At 36.9% G+C, this 20,788-nt stretch overlaps 1 protein-coding gene across 1 annotated transcript; it reads right to left on the bottom strand.

Annotated features, from left to right (window-relative positions):
• Positions 1–2,537: 2,537 nt before the first annotated feature.
• Positions 2,538–3,325, bottom strand: LOC149167715 (uncharacterized). The gene is made up of 2 exons (XM_089430569.1): positions 3,052–3,325; positions 2,538–2,902 (listed from the first exon to the last, which is right to left on the bottom strand). The coding sequence occupies exons 1-2, from the start codon at positions 3,323–3,325 to the stop codon at positions 2,538–2,540; spliced, it is 639 nt and encodes a 212-aa protein (XP_089286695.1).
• Positions 3,326–20,788: the final 17,463 nt, after the last annotated feature.

Here is a 20,788-nt window from a genome sequence, read left to right as displayed (position 1 = left end):
TGGGATATTGGTTTTATGATCCTCTTGAGGCGTTGTAGATGTTTGCATTCTGAGGCTTTCCAAAACATTACTGCTTCTCTTTATTATCTGGCCTGTATAGTGTACCATCTGTTGTTTCTCTTCTGCAAGCGAGCGAGTTCGTGTTTTATCTGGTTTTCTTGCAAGCATTCGACTCAAGTTGCTTATAACCTGGAATCACTACTGGGAATTGAGAATCCCCCCCCCCCCCACCCGGGCGATTCTCATTTAGTAGCTTGTGGAGAATACCTAGTTGACATTAGTGATATGGTCTGCAAAAATAGTTTGCAACATAGTCCTAAGATTATATAAGCATTATAATTTATTGGTCCTCTCAGAATTTGTTCAATGTATCATCTAGTAGTTTGTGGAGAATACCTATTCAACATTAGTGATATGGTTTGCAAAAATATTTGTAACTTGTTTGTTTAGTATCCATCATTGAAGTTAGTGACCACGTCTCCACAAATAGTTCTTCTATCATGGAAGGAGCATATATCAATGGTGAGGTTTACACAAGAAGAGCCACTTTATTTTTATATCATGTAAATAGAATATTTTTATTATTAATCTATGTGTGTTCATTTGGTGTATATTATAATTATATTATTAATATGCGTGTGTTCATTTGTATGTATGTACACCATCCACTATTTGTTAGGTAGAAATCCCGCAAAGCGAACAAAAACCAAAATTTCATATTGGAGATGTGTGGTATCGAATCCCATTTTCATTAACGCGAACCTTCCTCATGCGATAAACCCTGTAACTAGAAATTTGCATATTGGAGATGCGCAGTATCGAACCCTGTACGTCTCGCATACCCTGTAACTGGAAATTTTCATATTGAAGATGCGCGGTATCGAACCCTGTACCTCTCGCATGCAAAGCGAAAATTGTCATCAACGCGACTCCTTCTAATGCAAGAAACCCTAAACTGGAAAAAATTTCATATTGGAGATCAGAATCGCCCCAAACAGTGTTTACATCTACACAACTATGGAGCAGCTATTACTGATGGGACGCTGGGGAGTATGGTCGATATTCATTTCATCATCCCATTCATTTCATGTAAGCACTGTTTGGGGCGATTCTCAGAATTGCCCCAAACAGTGTTTACATCTACACAACTATGGAGCAACTATTACTGATGGGACGCTGGGGAGTATGGTCGATATTCATTTCATCATCCCATTCATACAACTATGGAGCAGCTATTACTGATGGGACGCTGGGGAGTATGGTCGATATTCATTTCATCATCCCATTCATTTCATGTAAGCACTGTTTGGGGCGTTTCTCAGAATCGCCCCAAACAGTGTTTACATCTACACAACTATGGAGCAGCTATTACTGATAGGACGCTGGGGAGTATGGTCAATATTCATTTCATGTAAGCACTGTTTGGGGCGATTCTGAGAATTGCCGGGTGGGCCACCGCCCCGCCACAAGTGGTGGTGGCGGGGCGGTGGCGGGGCAATTCTGAGAATCGCCCCCCCACCCGGAGATTCTCAAAATCGCCCCAAACAGTGTTTACATCTACACAACTATGGAGCAGCTATTACTGATGGGACGCTGGGAAGTATGGTCGATATTCATTTCATCATCCCATTCATTTCATGAATCGCCCCAAACAGTGTTTACATCTACACAACTATGGAACAGCTATTACTGATGGGACGCTGGGGAGTATGGTCGATATTCATTTCATCATCCCATTCATTTCATGTAAGCACTGTTTGGGGCGATTCTGAGAATCGCCGGGTGGGTGGGGGAGCGATTCTGAGGCGATTCTCAAAATCGCCCCAAACAGTGCTTACATGAAATGAATGGGATGATGAAATGAATATCGACCATACTCCCCAGCCTCCCATCAGTAATAGCTGCTCCATAGTTGTGTAATGTAAACTTTTGAGTTGCGTTAAACTGCACAAATTGTTGATTGAAGCCGCTTTTTGGGATCTCTTCTGACCTGTTGTCCACGTCATACTCTCGCAGTTGCTAATGTGAAAACCTTGCAAAGACGCGAGGCTGGAAATACTACTTGGTACACATTTCAAATCACGACACTTGTCAAGGTTTAGATACCTTAATGATCTTAACTTGTGAAGGTCAGATGGTAATTACGTGATTTCAGAGCCTTCCAGATCAAGGATTTGGAGGGCTGCGAGATTTGTAAAAGATGCAGGCAACCTTTTAATGGGCACCCATGCTAAGCTTAGGTATACCAGTTGTTTCAAACACCCCACACTCTCTGGCAATGACTAGATGTCTGTGGCGCTCAAATCCAAAACCTTAAGGGAGATCATACTCCCAATCACCTTTCTGGGAATTTCATTAAATGCTTTGTTTCTAGCCAATAGCAATGAAGATATTTTTGGAGCTCTCAATGACTCGGAAAGTGAGCTCAAATTGTTGCCGCCCAAAGCAATGCGAGTGCGAGCTGAAAATTCATTTTCATTCACAGCTGTTAGACCCTTCCCTTGGCGGCAGCAGAAGTTTTCTTCAGCCTCAGCAATCTATATTGCCAGTCCACGTAGGACGTCGTGCATCTGAAAACACGTAATGCGCCCATCCACGTCTTTCATGGTCGGTTCCATCAAACACCAATCCGCCAGAATGTTGACGTACATTCTTCCCATCTCGAATGGGTCGTGGCCACCCTCATCTTCCACCTTCTTCTTTCCGAGGAGTCCTTCTCCCATCCATAACAAAATTGCCTCTGCTTCGACATGAACAACCTCGTCTTCTAAGAAGGCAGCACCTAAGTAAAGAAAGGCCAATTGGAGATGAACGTCGTAGCTGGCAAGTGCGTCATAGCTCAACTTTAGGCGATCATGTACAGCTTCATCGCCTTTGCTATTGGCGTTTGACAACCTTTGAACTGCAAATTTCCACTCATTTGCATCAGTAGTGCGTGCCATTGCCCTCCACACTTGTGACACACAACCTTGGTCGTTTCCTCATCGATGCCCTCGACCACATTTCCATTATTATATGGAAATGCATAATAGCGAAATAAATGCCAACTACCATTCTCCATCAAATCGCCCACTGTGATTGTGGACTCCTTTGCAACTCCCATCTGCAAGAGCAGGCTGGAATTCCTGGAGCTGACAATAATTTTGGAGTTGGAGAGTTGAATTAGGCGGAGTACACCCAATTCCTCCAGCAATTCAGCACCCTGCTCCCACACATCGTCTAAGAAGAGGGCGAACCTCTTCCCCTGCAGAGCCTCATTCAACGAACCTATGGTTATAGCTTCTTCGTTCATATTTGTGTTGGGATCTATAACCTTTCTCTGCATGATTATTTGTGTGAACAGTTCTTTCCTAAGACTTGAAATAGAAGGAGACCTAGAAATGGTAAGCCAAAGCAAGAAACCATCGCGGAAGAGATCCCTCACCTTATGTCTATTGAAAACCATTTTTAGAAGCAGACTCTTGCTGGAACCACCCTTCCCAACCACGCCAATTCGGGAGAAGGAAGAGTTGGACTCAGCATCGGTCACTAATTCCTCTAGCCTTTCAACAGCGCTGTCTTGTCCAGATTCTCATGCATTGAATGAGATGATGAAATGAATAAGTTTGGATATTGGTTTTATGATCCTCTCAAGGCGTTGTAGATGTTTGCATTTTGAGGCTTTCCAAATCATTACTGTTTCTCTTTATTATCTGGCCTGTATAGTGTATCGTCTGTTGTTTCTCTTCTGCAAGCGAGCGAGTCCATCTTCAAGCGAGCGTGAGATTGCCATCAGAAGTGCATCTGCAAGCGAGCGAGTTCGTGTTTTATCTGGTTATCTTGTGAGCATTCGACTCAAGTTGCTTATAACCTGCAATCACTGCTGGGAATTGAAGAATCGTCGGGTGGTGGGGCGATTCTGAGAATCGCCCCACCACCCGGCGATTCTCAGAATCGCTTTAATTCAGTTTTGCTGCATCAGATTTGTCTTTTGTTAAATCTGAAGAAGTCATTTTTTTAAATTGTCCTTCTACTGGTGGCGAGGTGGTGCCCCACCACCCGACGATTCTCAGAATCGCTTTAATTCAGTTTTGTTGCATCGGATTTGTCTTTTGTTAAATCTGAAGAAGTCATTTTTTTAAATCGTCCTTCTACTGGTGGCGAGGCGGTGGCGGGGCGATTCTGAGAATCGCCCCACCACCCGGCGATTCTTAGAATCGCTTTAATTCAGTTTTGCTGCATCGGATTTGTCTTTTGTTAAATCTGAGGAAGTCATTTTTTAAAATCGTCCTTCTACTTTTTGTCATGCAATTTTGTTGGCAGTGCAATTCATTTTTACTTTTTGTATGACAATTCAACTGGGTTACATTCCTTCCTTTGCTAGGTAAGAAATGTAATTGAATAAAAAGACAGGCCGATAATATTGTTAACCATCATTTCAATTCGTCAACTAAGCTATAATCCTACATTCTCTAGGTAGGATATGGAATTGAATGGAAATTTAGGCAGTGCGAATAAAAATCGCAGGGACCCAAGTTAATCTTCAACCAAATGGCTGGTTCCTTTTTGGGAGATTTTGCCCTATATATAATGTATATAAAATTTATCGCCATTATTTGTATCATGAATTATAATGTTGTGTAGGTTTTATTAACAAAAATATTTGATATTGTTGACCTAAATTAATTAATTCATATTTTTGGATTATAATGTTGTGTAGGTTTTATTAACAAAAATATTTGATATTGTTGACCTAAATTAATTAATTCATATTTTTGGATTTGGCATTTGAAATACAAGATTAATTCATATTTTTGGATTTGGCATTTGAAATACAAGATTAATTCATATTTTTGGATTTGGCATTTGTATCATGAATCATAATGTTGTGTAGGTTTTATTAACAAAAATATTTGATATTGTTGAGCTAAATCAATTAATTCATATTTTTGGATTATAATGTTGTGTAGGTTTTATTAACAACAATATTTGATATTGTTGACCTAAATCAATTAATTCATATTTTTGGATTTGGCATTTGAAATACAAGATAAATAAATACAGATATTCGATGATTGTAACAATATTTATAACTGTGCATTCAGAACTTGATACTCTGTAGTTGTAGTAGTATTTATAACTGTAATTTCTTATTTTTACCCGGGATATATCATCAAGTTCATCGCAAATAGATAGTACATTCATTTGTGAATAATCATGTTCCTCTTAAAATAGATATATTATTTAGTTTCTTAAGATAGATGTACTATTTACTTTCTATTTGTACCTATATAGTTTCTTTCTTACATAGAGATACACATAATTATATGAAGACACAAAAAGAGAGATAGATATTTACGTTGTTACAATAGATTAAAAAAAATAAGACAAATTACATTAGCCCTATGATGTGAACTTTTTATGAAAATAAGGCACAACACATTCATATTATCAGTGCAAGAAATTGAAGAGGTTAAAAAAAAAATCTAAAATAGCATCTATGCTCAACAATATGTTGGTTGAGCTGTGATGTGCACTGCTTGTTTGTTGTCAATGCCCTGTAAAAGAGTTGGATTAAAGACATTTTAGAACTTCATTTCCAAAAAGGCAAAAATTTTATTGTAATTTTTTACTTCATTAAATAGATCGTGTTTTGTCAACATTAAATGGATTGGATTTTGTCAACATTGCTAGCAAAATGTACGCCATGAAATCAAATGAAAAAAGCCCCAATCGATGTACAGTTGTACAATATGAAAAACTAATCTCAATAAGCCATTTATGTGAAAAATGATTTTATTCGTTTTGATTAGGTCTATTGAATCAAATTGGTTTTCAATAGGTTTGTTTTGAGTATGTGAAGTTTCTATTGTCTTATTAATTCAAGTGGAAGAGATCTGTCTTACATATCATTAGATTATGAAGTGACATTGGACATAATTAAGCTTTGGGCCATACCCTTTTAGAAACAACAACCCAAACTAAATGATTAGTTATAAAGAATTAGAAATTTCACAAATATAGTAAACCAATATTATGTGTGATTTATGGCCTTAAATGAGTTTTGGAGGGTAAACTTTGAAATGCCACAGAATTCAAATTAGAGGTCAACAGAGTGTGTGAGGTCCAATTATTGGATAGAGTTCTTGAGAAAATGCTCCTATAACATTAGAGTTAAACATGAGGCATCTCAGGTCAAGTGCCTAATGGTTAAGAGCATGTGTTTCCTCCTAAGAGGTCATAGGTTCAAAAACCAGAAGGGGTTAGAGTAGGTATGCCTTCGTAGACAACAATCAAATCGTTGCGTGGAGGTGGGTTTCTTATCCCACAAACAAGGGGGTTTCATACACCAATTTGGTTTCTGGCTTGGCTATGACCTTAAAATTGGATAATAATAATAATTAGGATATAGATTGTTAGAAATTCATAATCTATAAGGGTGAAAGCATGGAGTTGGGTTACACTTTTTGGCAAGAGATGGCATGTTTGGGTAGAAAAAATGATTACTCAATTGAGCCTTTTTTAAGCGCTCGATCGAGTTGTTTGAGCACTTAAACAATGTAACCCAATGCTATTTAGGAGCTCGATTTAGCCATGTCTTTGCGGCAGTCAAATGAAGGAGATTGGGTTTTGGATTTATTTTCTGGCTCAGGTAAGTTTTATTATATGGAATTGAATTTCAATATGTTATTTATTAATTTATATGTCATTGTACTAATTTATTTCATTATTTCTTTTGTGCTTGATAATTAGGTACAACACTAGCATGCTACCTTCAAAAAGGAAGAAAATGCACTGCAATTGAAAAAGATCCAATACAGTGCAATTTCATTCAGCAAAGAATTAATGCTCTTCAATTTCTTCCAGATGCAATGCAAGAAATTGGGTTGAAGAAAGGGGACTTTAGTGAATCACGTGTGGCAAAAAAGGCAAAGGAACCCCAACCACCATTACATGAAATGTTTGGAAAGACATACATTGGGAGATTCGTAGACATCAAAGATCCATTAGAAGAGGAAAATGAGCAAAAGGAAGTAGAAAATATTATGGAAGAAGACAATAATAAAACCCTAGAGGATGAAGAGTTTGGATTACGTGACATTGTTGATTAAATTTAAGTTATGCTTGGAAATCAAGCTTTGCAATAGTTTGCCTTTGACATTTTATGAGAAGAATAAACACTCAATTAAGGTTGTTATGCGTTTAATATTTCTAGGATGTGATTTTCGCATTAATTTTTAAGTTAATCGTTATTTTTTGAAAAAAAGTGATTATTATTATTTTTTTGACATGAAATTCATAAAAAAAAACTATTATTTAACCATTTTTAGTTAAAATTATCGTATAAAAATTGTGATTTTGACATGTCAATTCTAGCAAAAAATTATCAAAACGTGTAGTTTTTTAGTTATATTTATGTTAAAAATGGTTATTTTTATGTCCATTGTTAAAAAATATTGTTTTTTAGAAACAATTATTTCATATGGATTGAAAAATTAATTAAGGATGTATAAATATGTAGAATATCGAAAATTCTAAATATCGACCTCCTAATTTAAAAATGCAAAACAATAAAAACCTCACTATAAAAAAAAGTTAAAATTAAAATAAAAAACAAGAAAATGTGAAGAAAACGACCACTTCAAAAACGATCAAATTTACAAAATAATTATTTACATTTTATACATTAGAAAATTTAAAGCCAAAAAACAGGTCTTTTAAAAAAAGGGGGTGATGTAGAATACTCACTTTTTTAAATCAGCATGAAAATCACTACCATTCTAAAATGTAATGTACATAAAAAAAATTAAAGTGCCAAAAACTATGCTCTAAAAAAAACATATGCGTTCTGCATCACCCATTTTCAAAATCAGGTCACTTTTTTGCTATCTCTACGAAATGGGTAACAGTATCAGTTCTCGTTTCAAAGTTTACATTGTTAGCAGAAAGCCTTCGACACCTTGAAAGAAAAGATTAGTACAGCACCAATACTAGCACTACCTGATCTTCAAAGACCATTTGAGATCCAAACAGATGCTAGTGACTATGCCATGGGAGCAATGTTGATACAGCACGGTAAACCCATATGTTATCATTCTGAGACATTTAATTCTGCAGTAGTTAACTATCCCACATATGATAAAGAATTGTATGCATTAGTACAAAGTGTGAAAAAGTGGAAACATTACTTAATGGGCAAAGAGACAGTTATACATACTGATCATCAACCACTTCAATATCTACACTCCCAAACTAAGTTGCAGCGATCAAAACACTATAGATGGATGGGTTTTCTACAACAGTTTCATTTAGTCATCAAATATAAAAAGGGCATACACAATAAAGTTGCAGACATGTTATCTAGACCAATTATAAATGCATCTATTATACTTAAGCATAACTCAGTATTGCATGAGAGCTACATTGAACAATATGCTCAAGATATAGATTTCAAAGATGTATATGCAACTTTAAGTCAAGGCAAATGAGTAGAAGAATTGGATTATCATGTTAAGGACCGACTCTTATATCATTGTGGGAAGCTATGCATTCCACAAACTGAAAGAGTAAAGATAATTCGAGAAGCACACACTTCTCTAATATCAGGTTACTTCGGGGTAAGTAAAATGGTTACACAGCGGCAAAGGTTTTGTTATTGGCCAAAAATGAATGAGACAGTTTCTAGATATGTAAGAGGGTGTACCATGTGTGCTAAAAGCAAGCCCAGCAATAGAAAACTAGGCTTGTACACTCCACTGCCAGTTCCTTCTCATCCTTGGGAAAGTGTTTCCATGGACTTTGTTGGAGGACTGCCTAAATCTAGGAAAGGTCATGACTATTTATATGTTGTTGTGGATAGGTTCAGCAAAATGTGTATTTTGATACCTTGTAATAAACAAATTACAGCTGAACAAACTGCAAAGTTGTTCTTTCAGCATCTATGGGTTCATTTTGGATTACCCACTTCTATTATATCTGATCGAGACACCCGATTTGTTGGGAAGTTTTGGTCGAGTCTATGGGAACTGATGGACATCAAACTGAAGAAAAGCACGGCCTTTCATCCACAGACAGATGGCCAGACAGAAGTGGTCAACATGATAATGATCCAGTTGCTCAGAGGCTATTGCAGCAAGCATCCCAAACTTTGGGATGAACATTTGTGTTATGTGCAGCATGCTTACAACTAAGAAAAACATTCTTCTACACATAGATCTCCTTTTGAGACTTGTTTCGATTTCACGCCAAGGTCTCCCTTGGATTTTGTCTTTGGTAAAGACATAGCAGTTGATGGACACAGTGATGTGGACAAGGAAACCAAGTGCATTGAACAAACCCAAGAGATTCACCATGCAATACAGGAACAGTTGGAAAAGAGCCAAGCCAAATACAAGGCAAGGCATGACAAGCATCTGATGGAGCATAGTTTCCAAGTTGGTGATCAAGTCTGGTTGTATATCAACAAGGACAGAATGCAAGGTGAAGGTAGAAAGTTAAAGCTAATAAGGTATGGACCTTTTAAGATACTTGAGAAAATTGGTGAGAATGCTTTTCGCCTTGATTTACCAACTTACATGCACATCTACTCAATCGTTAATGCAGACAGCTTGAGACTATTTGAACCTTCATTAATTGAAGATCCCGAAGAGCAGAGTCAATTGCCTTCTATTGATGATCTGTTACCTGAATATCTCAATGAATTGCAGGAAGACATAGTTCTGGACAGGAAGGTGAGGACGACACGCAGGGGAGATGTTGAGTACCTTAGTATTGGACTCAAGGGTTCCAAGCCAAGCAATGAAAAATGGATAGAGATTGGACAAGTGAGACAGCTATACCCTCACTTAGTCGATGCTTAAAAACCAACATTTGGTGGTCCAAAAGATTTTTCAGTGGGAAAGCCGTGATCCGAATTGGATCCTTAAACATTTCCATGACTGTTTCAAATTATGTCAGACTTAAAAATCTTATGAATAACAAGCTTATCAGAAATGACCTCTGGACAATGGCTAGCACGGAACAACGAGGACCCTCGGTCAAATCGCACTGACCGTTGGCCCATGGAGGCCGCGCATGAATGCAAATTGGCAATCAGAAGCCCAGATCCAAAAACAAAGGCAGTTTTTGATATGCAATTCTAATTGCGTATCGCAGGGCAAAACTCTCAGTGAAGGAAAGCCCTGAGTGCTCAGTCATGAGGAAAATAGGAAACCATGCAGAAACCGTCAGAAGGCGGGTCCCGTGCCCAAAACCAGTAGGATATCACGTGCACTTCGAGCGGTAAGCGGGTTTGGCCGAGTTCAGTGCAATGCCACACACCGGGTGACACGCGTCCAGCGGATGAGAGAGAAAACCACTTACATCGCGTGAGTAATGGTCGAGCAACTTACCCGCACGATATAGACGGAGACCGTAGGATCTGGAGGCTCCAGATCAACGGCGGAGAATCAACCCGATGGAAGACCGGATTTGACGGGGAAATAGACTGAGGTACATGAGATTTGGGGTCCGACATGACCGATGAGTTGGCAAAGGAATCAGTTTCGTGGGCAATCTTGGAGCAACGGAAATAACGACCGTTCAAAGAGAACTAACACTCAGTTCGTGAGGAAACAGGTGGCCACCTCTCTGTGAGGCATTACACAACCATGATGATGCAAAGCAAGGGAATTCCAGCGAATAGAGGCAGGCGATCGAGAGAACCAGGAAGTGGAAACGAACAGTCAGGGAGCAGATTGGCTTTAAGCCATGAACAAACAAAGAGCAGAGGGGAAAGAAGTAGAGAAAGAAGTGAATTGCAAATAACAGAGAAGTCGAGTTGACTTGCAGAGTAAATGCAACATCAAGCAGACAGAGACAGAGAAAGAGTCCGAGAGTCTGTGAACTCTAGAGAAGGCTTGAGAGGTTCAAGCAACTCCTCTGTGTATTCCTTTCGGGTATTGAGTACCAAATTGGACTCATACCACTGAGACCAGTTGAGGTCGAGATTCAGTAAGGGGAGTCTGTGTACTATACAGACTTGGGGATCCAAGTACAATCCTACTGATCATTCTCTGTTAAGTGAGACTCAAATTGAGCTCCTTATTGTAAAATCTTTGCTTTAAGACACAATAGAAAGGCCACCACTGAAGGCTGGACCAAGAGACATAGCCCAGGAGGATTGGGTGAACTCCTCATTAAATTTGTTGTGTTTTTGTATTTGCTTACTGTGTTTCTCTTACTATTTCAAGTGCCTGTGTATTTCACAATCTGATCGATCCGTTGCTTAAAATAACATAGGCACATCTCAGCACATGGGTCTGTAATACCTTCATTAATTAACTGAGATCATTCACGAGTGATTTCAGATTAGTTTGTCTTATTTAATGGGTAGTTTTTAGATTTTTACTTTTTAACTAATATGTTGAGAAACATGGCACTGCGTTAAACATCTTCAAAATCTGCAATTTTTTCATATTGGTTCAATTCAAAAAATTCTAGTAATTATGATGTGAATTTGTTGGTTTCGTAAATATAGCCATATCAATGTAGAGTCTGTCTAGATTGTTGCAACACATCTTTTTTTTTTAAACGCAACATTAACAAAAAATACGCAATTTCTTCTTGGCTGAGTTGCGGATACAATGCACTAAGCCTTTTTTACATGTGTGCAATTGCACTTTCCTTCTCTTCAGATGTGTGGAATTCACATTTTTCTCCTTGGCCTCTCATGACCCTTGCTTCTTCTTTGCGAGCCCAAAAACGCATTTGAAGAACTACTCTCTTTGGAGTATTATGTGACTTGGCCTCTTCTCTTTGTTGTTCTCAAAGAGTATTACACACCCTACGCTTTAATACCATGACAAAAATTGAAGAGAACAAAATGTGGAGTAGAGGATTTCTCTTCTTAGTATTAGGAATCAGTTAAATAAGATTACATTGGAAACATCAGTAATAAATGACTGGAGTGAAACTCGACTAAACTGTACTAACTAAAACTAAACTAGGACACTTGGATGGACGGTTTTGACACCTAATGGTGGTTGGAATTAGATTCTCCAACAAATTTTTGTTTAGAGCAGACTCTACTTGCTACATCTTGCACTTAGTCCTAGTTACTGGCTTGACTGACTTAAGGCTAACTTATGCTTTTGTTCGACTAAACCATTATTATTCTCCTTAACCAAGATTGAGCACATAGTACCTCCTCCTTTAATGGATGTTGACTGCAAATACAATGAGGAGAGTTGGACATTGTGGTGCTTCTTGTTTGAACAAAGATTTGTCAACCCCCATCTTAAACCAACCATTCTCATTGTTCATTTGATGTAGTGCTCCATTTTATTATTATTTCAATTTATTTAATGACAAGTTGCTATGAGTCAGGGCTTTATTGGGAGTAATACCATACCATGTGCGTTCATATTGGGGGATATATATTGAGGAAAAATTGACATAATATTTTGAGCATATAATAGGCGGTAAAGGATTTTCATATTGACAAGTATTAAAAATGGAGCTCAAAGTTAATGAAAAAATATAAATGGTTATAAAAAATGTTAATGAAAAATGGATACCTACAATATCTAGTGAAAGCAGGAGCCTTTTAAATTGGGAAGGTGTATTGGGTTCGTATTGATAGGGGGTTAAATAAGGTTATTTTTAGAGGTATTTTTCAATATGTAGTCAAATTAAGGGTATTGTTTACTATGCCACGAACGCTCGTGATATGCTAAAGGTTCATTGAGTGATGCCCCGTGAAAATTGTAGGATCTGCATGAAAAGAAGGTTGTTCAATAGCTTCATAATGAGATCAATTCTTACAATATTTCATTGCATTATTACATATAGAAAATGTAGACCTAAAAATCAACTATATGAATGAGAAATTACAGAGAGTTGATGTCCTAGGGAGAAATATGGAAACATTTTTACAAGATTGTGCAGACCAATTTGAAGAAAAGTATGACCTTATTGAGGATCTATAAAAGGAAGGTTGAACACCATTTCTTTCGCAACATAGATTTTCCAACTTCACCTCTTATAACATTTTCTTTCTAGATATTTTTTCTTTTTGGTTGTTTTTGTTTTTACTATTAGTTTTTTAATATTTATGCTAACAACAATATTTTTTTGTTCTCAATTTATATTGTAAGTTTATTATAATTTCAAACTTATCAAAAGACATTTAGTAGTGATTGATGATATGATTAGTGGTTGACTAGTCATTAGACTTGCTAAATTGTTAGAATAAAGTAATTCATGGGTGTTAAAACAAGGTATAAATTAAGGAGTTTGTTATCCATTCCCACCAATCTATGTAGACCTCATATTCCTTACTTGAATCAAGTTGGCTACATCTTGGTGCTATAAAAATATGGCCTTTTGAGTCAATCTCAGAGGTGATATGTGCATGTAGAAGTGTGTACAAAAACATTTTGATTTCTTACATTGTTATATATATTGAGATATGTTTGGTTGTGCCTAAGTGTTGTAACAATGTCATTAGACACTGCCTCTCTCTTGGAATATTAGCTCTCTAATCTACCTAATCCTCTAATTCGCTAAAATGGAATTAATTCCAATGGTTTGAGATACACCTTGTTGTATGCAAGTTATTTGGGGACTACTATACACTCTCTTAATGAGTCAAATCTATTTAGTAATTAACTTAGGGTTTTGATTTACAAACAAAATCTGGTTTGAGATATAGATTTTCGTATACAAAGAACTCACTTAATGAGTCAAATCTATTTAGTAATTAATTGACGGTTTTGATTTACAAATGAAATCTGGTTTGAGATACAGATTTCCGTAAACAAGTTCTTTGGAGACTATCTATTGACACTCTCTTAATGAGTTAAATAATTTGGTAATTGATTTAGGATTTTAATTTACAAGCAAAATCTAAAATTAGATATGTACATCAAAATTATGAGTTCTAAATAAAATGTTGTGGTTCCAGATGGTCACAATTATAGAAGATCAAAACAAAGATACGAAAACATGATTGTAAAGTGAAATGCTTTGATAGTTAAAAAAATTGTGATTCTAGATCTAAAAATTGTAGTTCTAGATCTAAATATTGACTAGTGAAAATTCATTATTGATTGAAAAAAGATGAAATTTCATTAAGAAGAATGAAACTATAAAAATTATAAAAACTTATATCACTTTTAAAAATAAAATAAAAATGTCTAAAATACTTTAGATATATATATCTTAGAAATCTAACTCTACAATTCACTTGGATGAATATGTATCTAGACACATCATTTAAATGTGCGAAATAATAATAATATCACAACATGCTACAATAATGTAGATTATTTTCTATTCAGTTTTTTCGCAGTTTTGAGAGGAGTGTATCAAATCCTTCATATTATTAAAATGAAGGCCCTTTAGTCTCCACAGTGGGAACTTAAAACAAGAACAACGAAGAAAGGATATTGAAATCAAATTGCTAGACTGAAATCAAATTGCAATTGTGTAAGATGATTACCCATGAATGCAATGGTTTACTATCTTGTAAATAATAATAATAATTATTAATTTTAATTTTATGTTTGACATATAGCTTTAGAACTATTTACTCTTTTATAAATTATTTAATTATTTCAACTTAAATTTCTTCCCAATTATTTATGTTATTTGCGCATAATTTCAAAGATGGCAATAATGCCTCTAGTAATAAGTGAATGACTTCAAATATATAATTTACCTAGTGGAATATTTCCCATCTTTTCTATTTATCAAAAAGTTATCACATTTCAATATTTTTGTTAGTATTTATATAAAATAAAGACTTATTTATTTTAGAATGAGAAGAGAAAATGTATAAATATTAAGTTATTAGGAAAAGGAATTTAATTTAATAATAATATTATTATTTTATTTATATATATTAAATAAAAATATATTTTGATTTAGTTAATTTTTTATTAAACATTAAATTCAAATAATTATATATTATATAAAGTTTAAAATTTTAATTATATGGATAGGTGTGTTTATTTTTTAATAGGGCTTCCAAAATTTAAATTTATTTGAAAATATAATTTCTATTTGTTATTGTTGTGATTCTTTCTATAACACCCTCCTCTCACATCCATCTAAGTAACCATGCTAATCAGGGTAAACATGAGACGAGAGGTTACTATGATCAAATTCGACCTCCTGAGTGATTCTAAGGAATTGAAATCGACGAAACATCACACACAGTCATCCAACATCATCAACAAAACCCTCAAGCGACAAGTCGGCCACTTAGACAACTTGTCCCTGGTTCCCACTGTTTTTTTGAACATCTTAGGCCATAGTCTCTCTCATGATATGGGCAAGGGAGGGACTAGAGACCTAAAGTCGCTCTCATAGGCCTGCCTACCAACAACTGTGGACTAAATTTTCCATTTATGTGAAGGGACCCCGAGATTTAAGCCACTTTTTCAAGTCCAGAGCCTAGGCCACTGCCCAGAATGGAATGAAAGCTCATAATCAAGTAAAGTACATGGAAACAATGATGCAAAAGAAATAAGTTGATCAAGACCTTAACCAGACCCCTACTATCCATGGCAGACATTTCATTGAACATATTGTCAACATGTAGCCTACATGTGTAAACAACATAATTAAGTGTAGGGATCTCATACTTATCTGAGAATCACTATGAACCATTGTTCCCTTGTGTCATTTGTTTCCTTATCACTTATTAGGTCATAGATACCATATCCATTCAATTATAAGTAAAAACGTGCTAAGAGCCATATATAGCTGGTGTCACAAAATGTACATATAACCAGCATAATAGGAACATAAATACCATAAACATATCAACCATCAAAATCCATATATACATCAGTACATTTTCACATGAAAATCAAGGGAATTAATTTCTCATTAATCAATGCAATGAACCAACCAGAGATGGGACTACCACATTCCACCCGACCATAGAATGGTTGAGCCAAATCTCTCTTCAGTCATTCACCCCCGCGCCATATTCCAAGAAATTATGTGGGACTCAAATCAAAGTAACTCAACCAGGGCATACCGAGGCTAAACCACCTCACCCTCATCAATAGAAACCAAGCTTTACCGTAATCCATCCCAGCTCACTAGGCCAACACAATGAACACATCATAACAAGCCTTACCGTGATCTCCACCCAATCACTAGCCCAAACAAGCATGGATGCTACTAGATTTCTCCACCTACACCATGATGAAGTTTCCTATCTCCTAGTCTCTCAGCCTTTACCGCTATCTAAACTCGGATAACTAGGCCCTAAACCGAGACCCACTCTCCAAGCTTTATCGCATTTCCCAAACCCAGGATTACTAGGCCCAACGGAGAGCAAATCGCCTCTAGGCTTTACCGTATATCCTATCATTCACCGACAAGGATTCCTAGGCAATCCAAGGCAACACAAAATCCAGTTTTACCGCAACCCACAATCCAGTTTAGGTGTTACTAGGCCATATGTTCTATCATTTCAGAGATCCACCTCACTTAACTTCAAATCCATCTAGCAATCTTGCTCAACCAAACTTGAGAACCCCATCACACCATGGCAATTCGAAAATGGCAAGGCTAGGATGAAAAACATTGTTACACCTATAAAAACCCATGCCATGCTAGAAAAGAACCACATGCAATACCATGCATGCCAAATCTAGCAAGAAAAATACACATGCAAGTTGATACCTGCAATGAAGCCTATTGTAGCTACTTGATCTTATCTTTCCCTACTTGATCCTTTCTTCATCTTGTCTTCTTTGCCTTTCTTGCTCCAATGCCAAAGTGCTCTAAGAAAAGTCTAAGTGTCCAAGAGTATGAGAGAGAGAGAGAGAATAATGAGAGTGCCCCAAAACTAAATTGACAAAAGGTTACCAACTGATCCTCAGAAGCCGGTTTATGAATGAGGTCTCTATTTTCTTCATTTTCCACCATTTTCCTTCATTTTCCTCCTCACATGCAACCTATGACCTTTCACCTCCCTTTTCTCCTAATTTCCATTATTTTCATAAATAATTGTGCCAAAAATGCCATTTTTCCTTTCTAAAGCCTTAGCCATTTCCTTTGTCAATTTCCTTATCCATAAACAACCAAATGAACACCCCCTAGGATGTCTTTCCTAACATTCAGCTTGGAATAAGTGTCTCATTCATTTTTGGTTATTGTTTTTAACTTTTATTACATGGAATTTTCACGGGGATGTTACAGAACCCTTCCCCTTGTGGGAACACCGTCCTCAGTGTTCAATGACACCTATAACCAACAAGAATGTTGAAAACAAAACATACTTCCCATGGAGATTTATAACACAGATTGTTGTAGTATTTACAATGACCGTCCGCTAAAAAAAACCACAAGACAACATACCGCATAGTGGAGCTTTATAACACAACTCATTGCAATATTTACAATAATCACATATACACATATGCTAAACTAGGAAATAAAGGATATGATACCCATATCAATCAACAAGGTAATATAGAGGCTCACACCTCCACCCTCAAAGTAGTACTAGGATTCACCTCCTTCCCAAGAAGTCAAGAATACACTACCACAGTCAAAGCTGCATCCAATGTCTAGCACTGCAATCCTGCACCACTTGTCCTCTCAGTGAACAATTATCGGCTCAATGTTCTAGGGTGCACTCCAAATATGCATCCGATTCCATCTGGAAATGATCATGACAAAAATAATTATATCTACAACCTTCCCTTCTTTGCTACAGAGTCCCTCGGGAAATCTGGTCACCCCCTTCCATGCAGTCATTCACCTTTCAAGTTCCCCGGAATCCCCTAACCCGTGCGATTCATCCCTTGGCAAGGATTCCTCACATCGGAAGATGAAACAACCAAGGCATATACCTATCTCAAAACCAGCATACTGGTCATAGAATTCTCATGGCAATCAATGGACAATATTGGGTACCAGTGTCTCACAATGACCCTGCTCTTGAAGTACTCTACCAGCATACTCTTGCATGTTCCAATTTCTTTTCATTGTTGTTGTTGATTCTTGTAGTCGGTTTCAACCACCTAACCAAACATGTTCATGCATTCTTGTACGAAGCACATAATTTCCAATAAATTCAAAATAAATTGAAATAACTTCAAATCATACATCATTGGTAACTCGTCAATAAGGTACCCTTGCAATCATGTTTACTTCCTGTCACAACAAGTCAAACTAGGATCATATATAAACATCACATCAGGTTAGCTCAAAACATAACCATCATATATCAAAATCATAAATCACATGTAATTATCATAAACCATAATCATAGGTCACATATAATCATCATATACCATAATCATAAATCACATGCATAGTAAAACTGAAATATAATACCGATACTTATCCTTCATCAATCCTTACTTCTACCTTTGTTCTTTTGTACACACACTAGATTGGTTTCCACACACAACAAACAACCAATTCCTTCTCCGCCACCAGGTTCACATACACATAGTGTGCATCACACACATACAACCACACATACCATACAACACCATGCAACGCATGCACCTATACCCGACATACAACACATACACCTACACCCAATGTACAACACAACACAATAAATACGCCAACATCTGGTGTACAACATAATACAACACGATACATGTACCCACACAGAGTACAACACAACCAATACGCATGTCATGACACCACAACTACACCAGACACATACATAGTACTAGATGCCCGCAACACAACATGTATGACATGCACTCAATCCCACATGTACACCAGTACCATATGTACAACACATACATAGTACCACTTGTAAAAATCACCACCTACACAACATGTGCACCGCATCACATGTACATGGCACCACCTGCACAACGTGTACACAACGCCATATGTACACTGCACCACATGTACAATGTGCACACAATACCACATGTACATAGTACCACACATGACATGTACGCAACACCACATGTACACAACGCCACATGCAAGACATGTACACAACACCACATGCACACAGCACCACTTGTACAACATGTACACATCACCACATGCACACAACACCACTTTTACAATTATGCACACCACACCGTATGTACATAGCACCACATGTCAAACATGCGCGCAACACCACATGTACATAACACTGCATATCCAACATGTAGATAGCACCATATGCAGACAACACTGCATATCCATCATGCACACAGTATAATATGTACACAATACCGCATATCCAACATGTACATAACACCATCTATACCCATAACTGAATATGCAACATTAATACAACACTACCTTTACTACACCATGTACATAACATTACATAATCAACATGTACACACACTAAATATACACCACATTGCATGCACACAACATCACAGGTGCAACAAGTACAACATATACGACATATACACAACAGTCATACCACACTGACTCTTTACCAAGCAACCTTGCTTCCAGTGTCTCATCCATGCTTGTCCCAACATGTCGCAAACCACATTGCTTTCATTTCTCTATTGTATCCCTCGGTATAACCTGTTCATAACATAGGCATAATATAATCACATAACATCAACTCATAACCATATGATACTAACCTTGTATATTTGTCAGGCTACTCTCCCCACTTGATTCCTCATGAACCAAGAACCTCTTCCTGTCATTTGTCTGTGTAAGAAATCATTCTTCCACAAGGACGATTCCTGATGAGCCTTTCAAACAGTGACATAGGTACATACATACATGCACATATAGTCATTATCATAAAAAAATCATCATCCTGTCAGAAAACAACATACGTATATACATGTATACATATATAAACATCAACATACTCATGATCACAACCTAATAACCAGATAGCATAATATCTAGGTTAAGATAAATTCCTTATTCATGCATGACATTGAGAACAACAGTTCCCAACATAGTCAAGGCATCTGACACCTCAGATCCATTTACTTTACCTTTTTTGTTTACCCTTTTCATGTATGTATTTCCATCGTCCATTTACCACAATGGACCCAACCAATCCAATCAACAGTCATAGTCTTACCTTCCATTGCGCTTACTCATGCACAGAGCTTCATCTGAGTCTTACATTACCTGTCGAGTACCACACAACTCTCCTCAAGCTCCCTTAACTTTCCTCTTTCCCAAACAATTCCCAAGACTCAAAACATAAAAGGAAAGACAAGAAACAAACAAGAAGAAGACCATGAAAACCAATGACAACATGACCCCACAAACAAAGTGGCATAGCTATGCATTAGACACAATCAAAATCGCAAATCAAGCACAAAAATCGCAAAAGACCAAAATCACCAGACTAAAAATAGACACCATGACTCAATCCCCATGGTTCCCAAGGAAAGCTCAACCCGAGCCTTCTTCAAGATTTCGTGGCAATCTCTTCGCCATGCAATCCCCTGCATCATACTGCCATCTACACATAACTGTCAGTGCATAAATAAATATAACAATACACTGGTTACCTTACCTTGTCGTGCCAAGCACATTGCTTGTAACTGAACACATCCACGCCATCTCTCAAGGGACTCCAATCCTTTGAAAAATCCACCAGTAACTAAGGACTAGCTAATATACGTGCCAAGTGTTCACGAATATAGCACAGATCCACATAATTTCAAACAAAACCAAGGTTAAGAAGACTTCATGTATGTAAAGAACTCATTCGTTTGGAATTAGGGTTTCCAAACATAGCCAAAGGAATTCTTGTACAGTTCCTTTCTTTCACCCTTTTTACCTTATTGCAATCAATGCTTACTATGCATTGTCACATCACTCGACGGTTAGTGATATAAATACATCA

Source organism: Pinus tabuliformis, chromosome 5_1 (assembly GCF_031772625.1).
Source record: "Pinus tabuliformis cultivar Carrire ecotype Pingquan chromosome 5_1, CPIR1, whole genome shotgun sequence".
Taxonomy (NCBI): domain Eukaryota; kingdom Viridiplantae; phylum Streptophyta; class Pinopsida; order Pinales; family Pinaceae; genus Pinus; species Pinus tabuliformis.
This window is presented reverse-complemented; position numbering and strand designations above follow the sequence as displayed.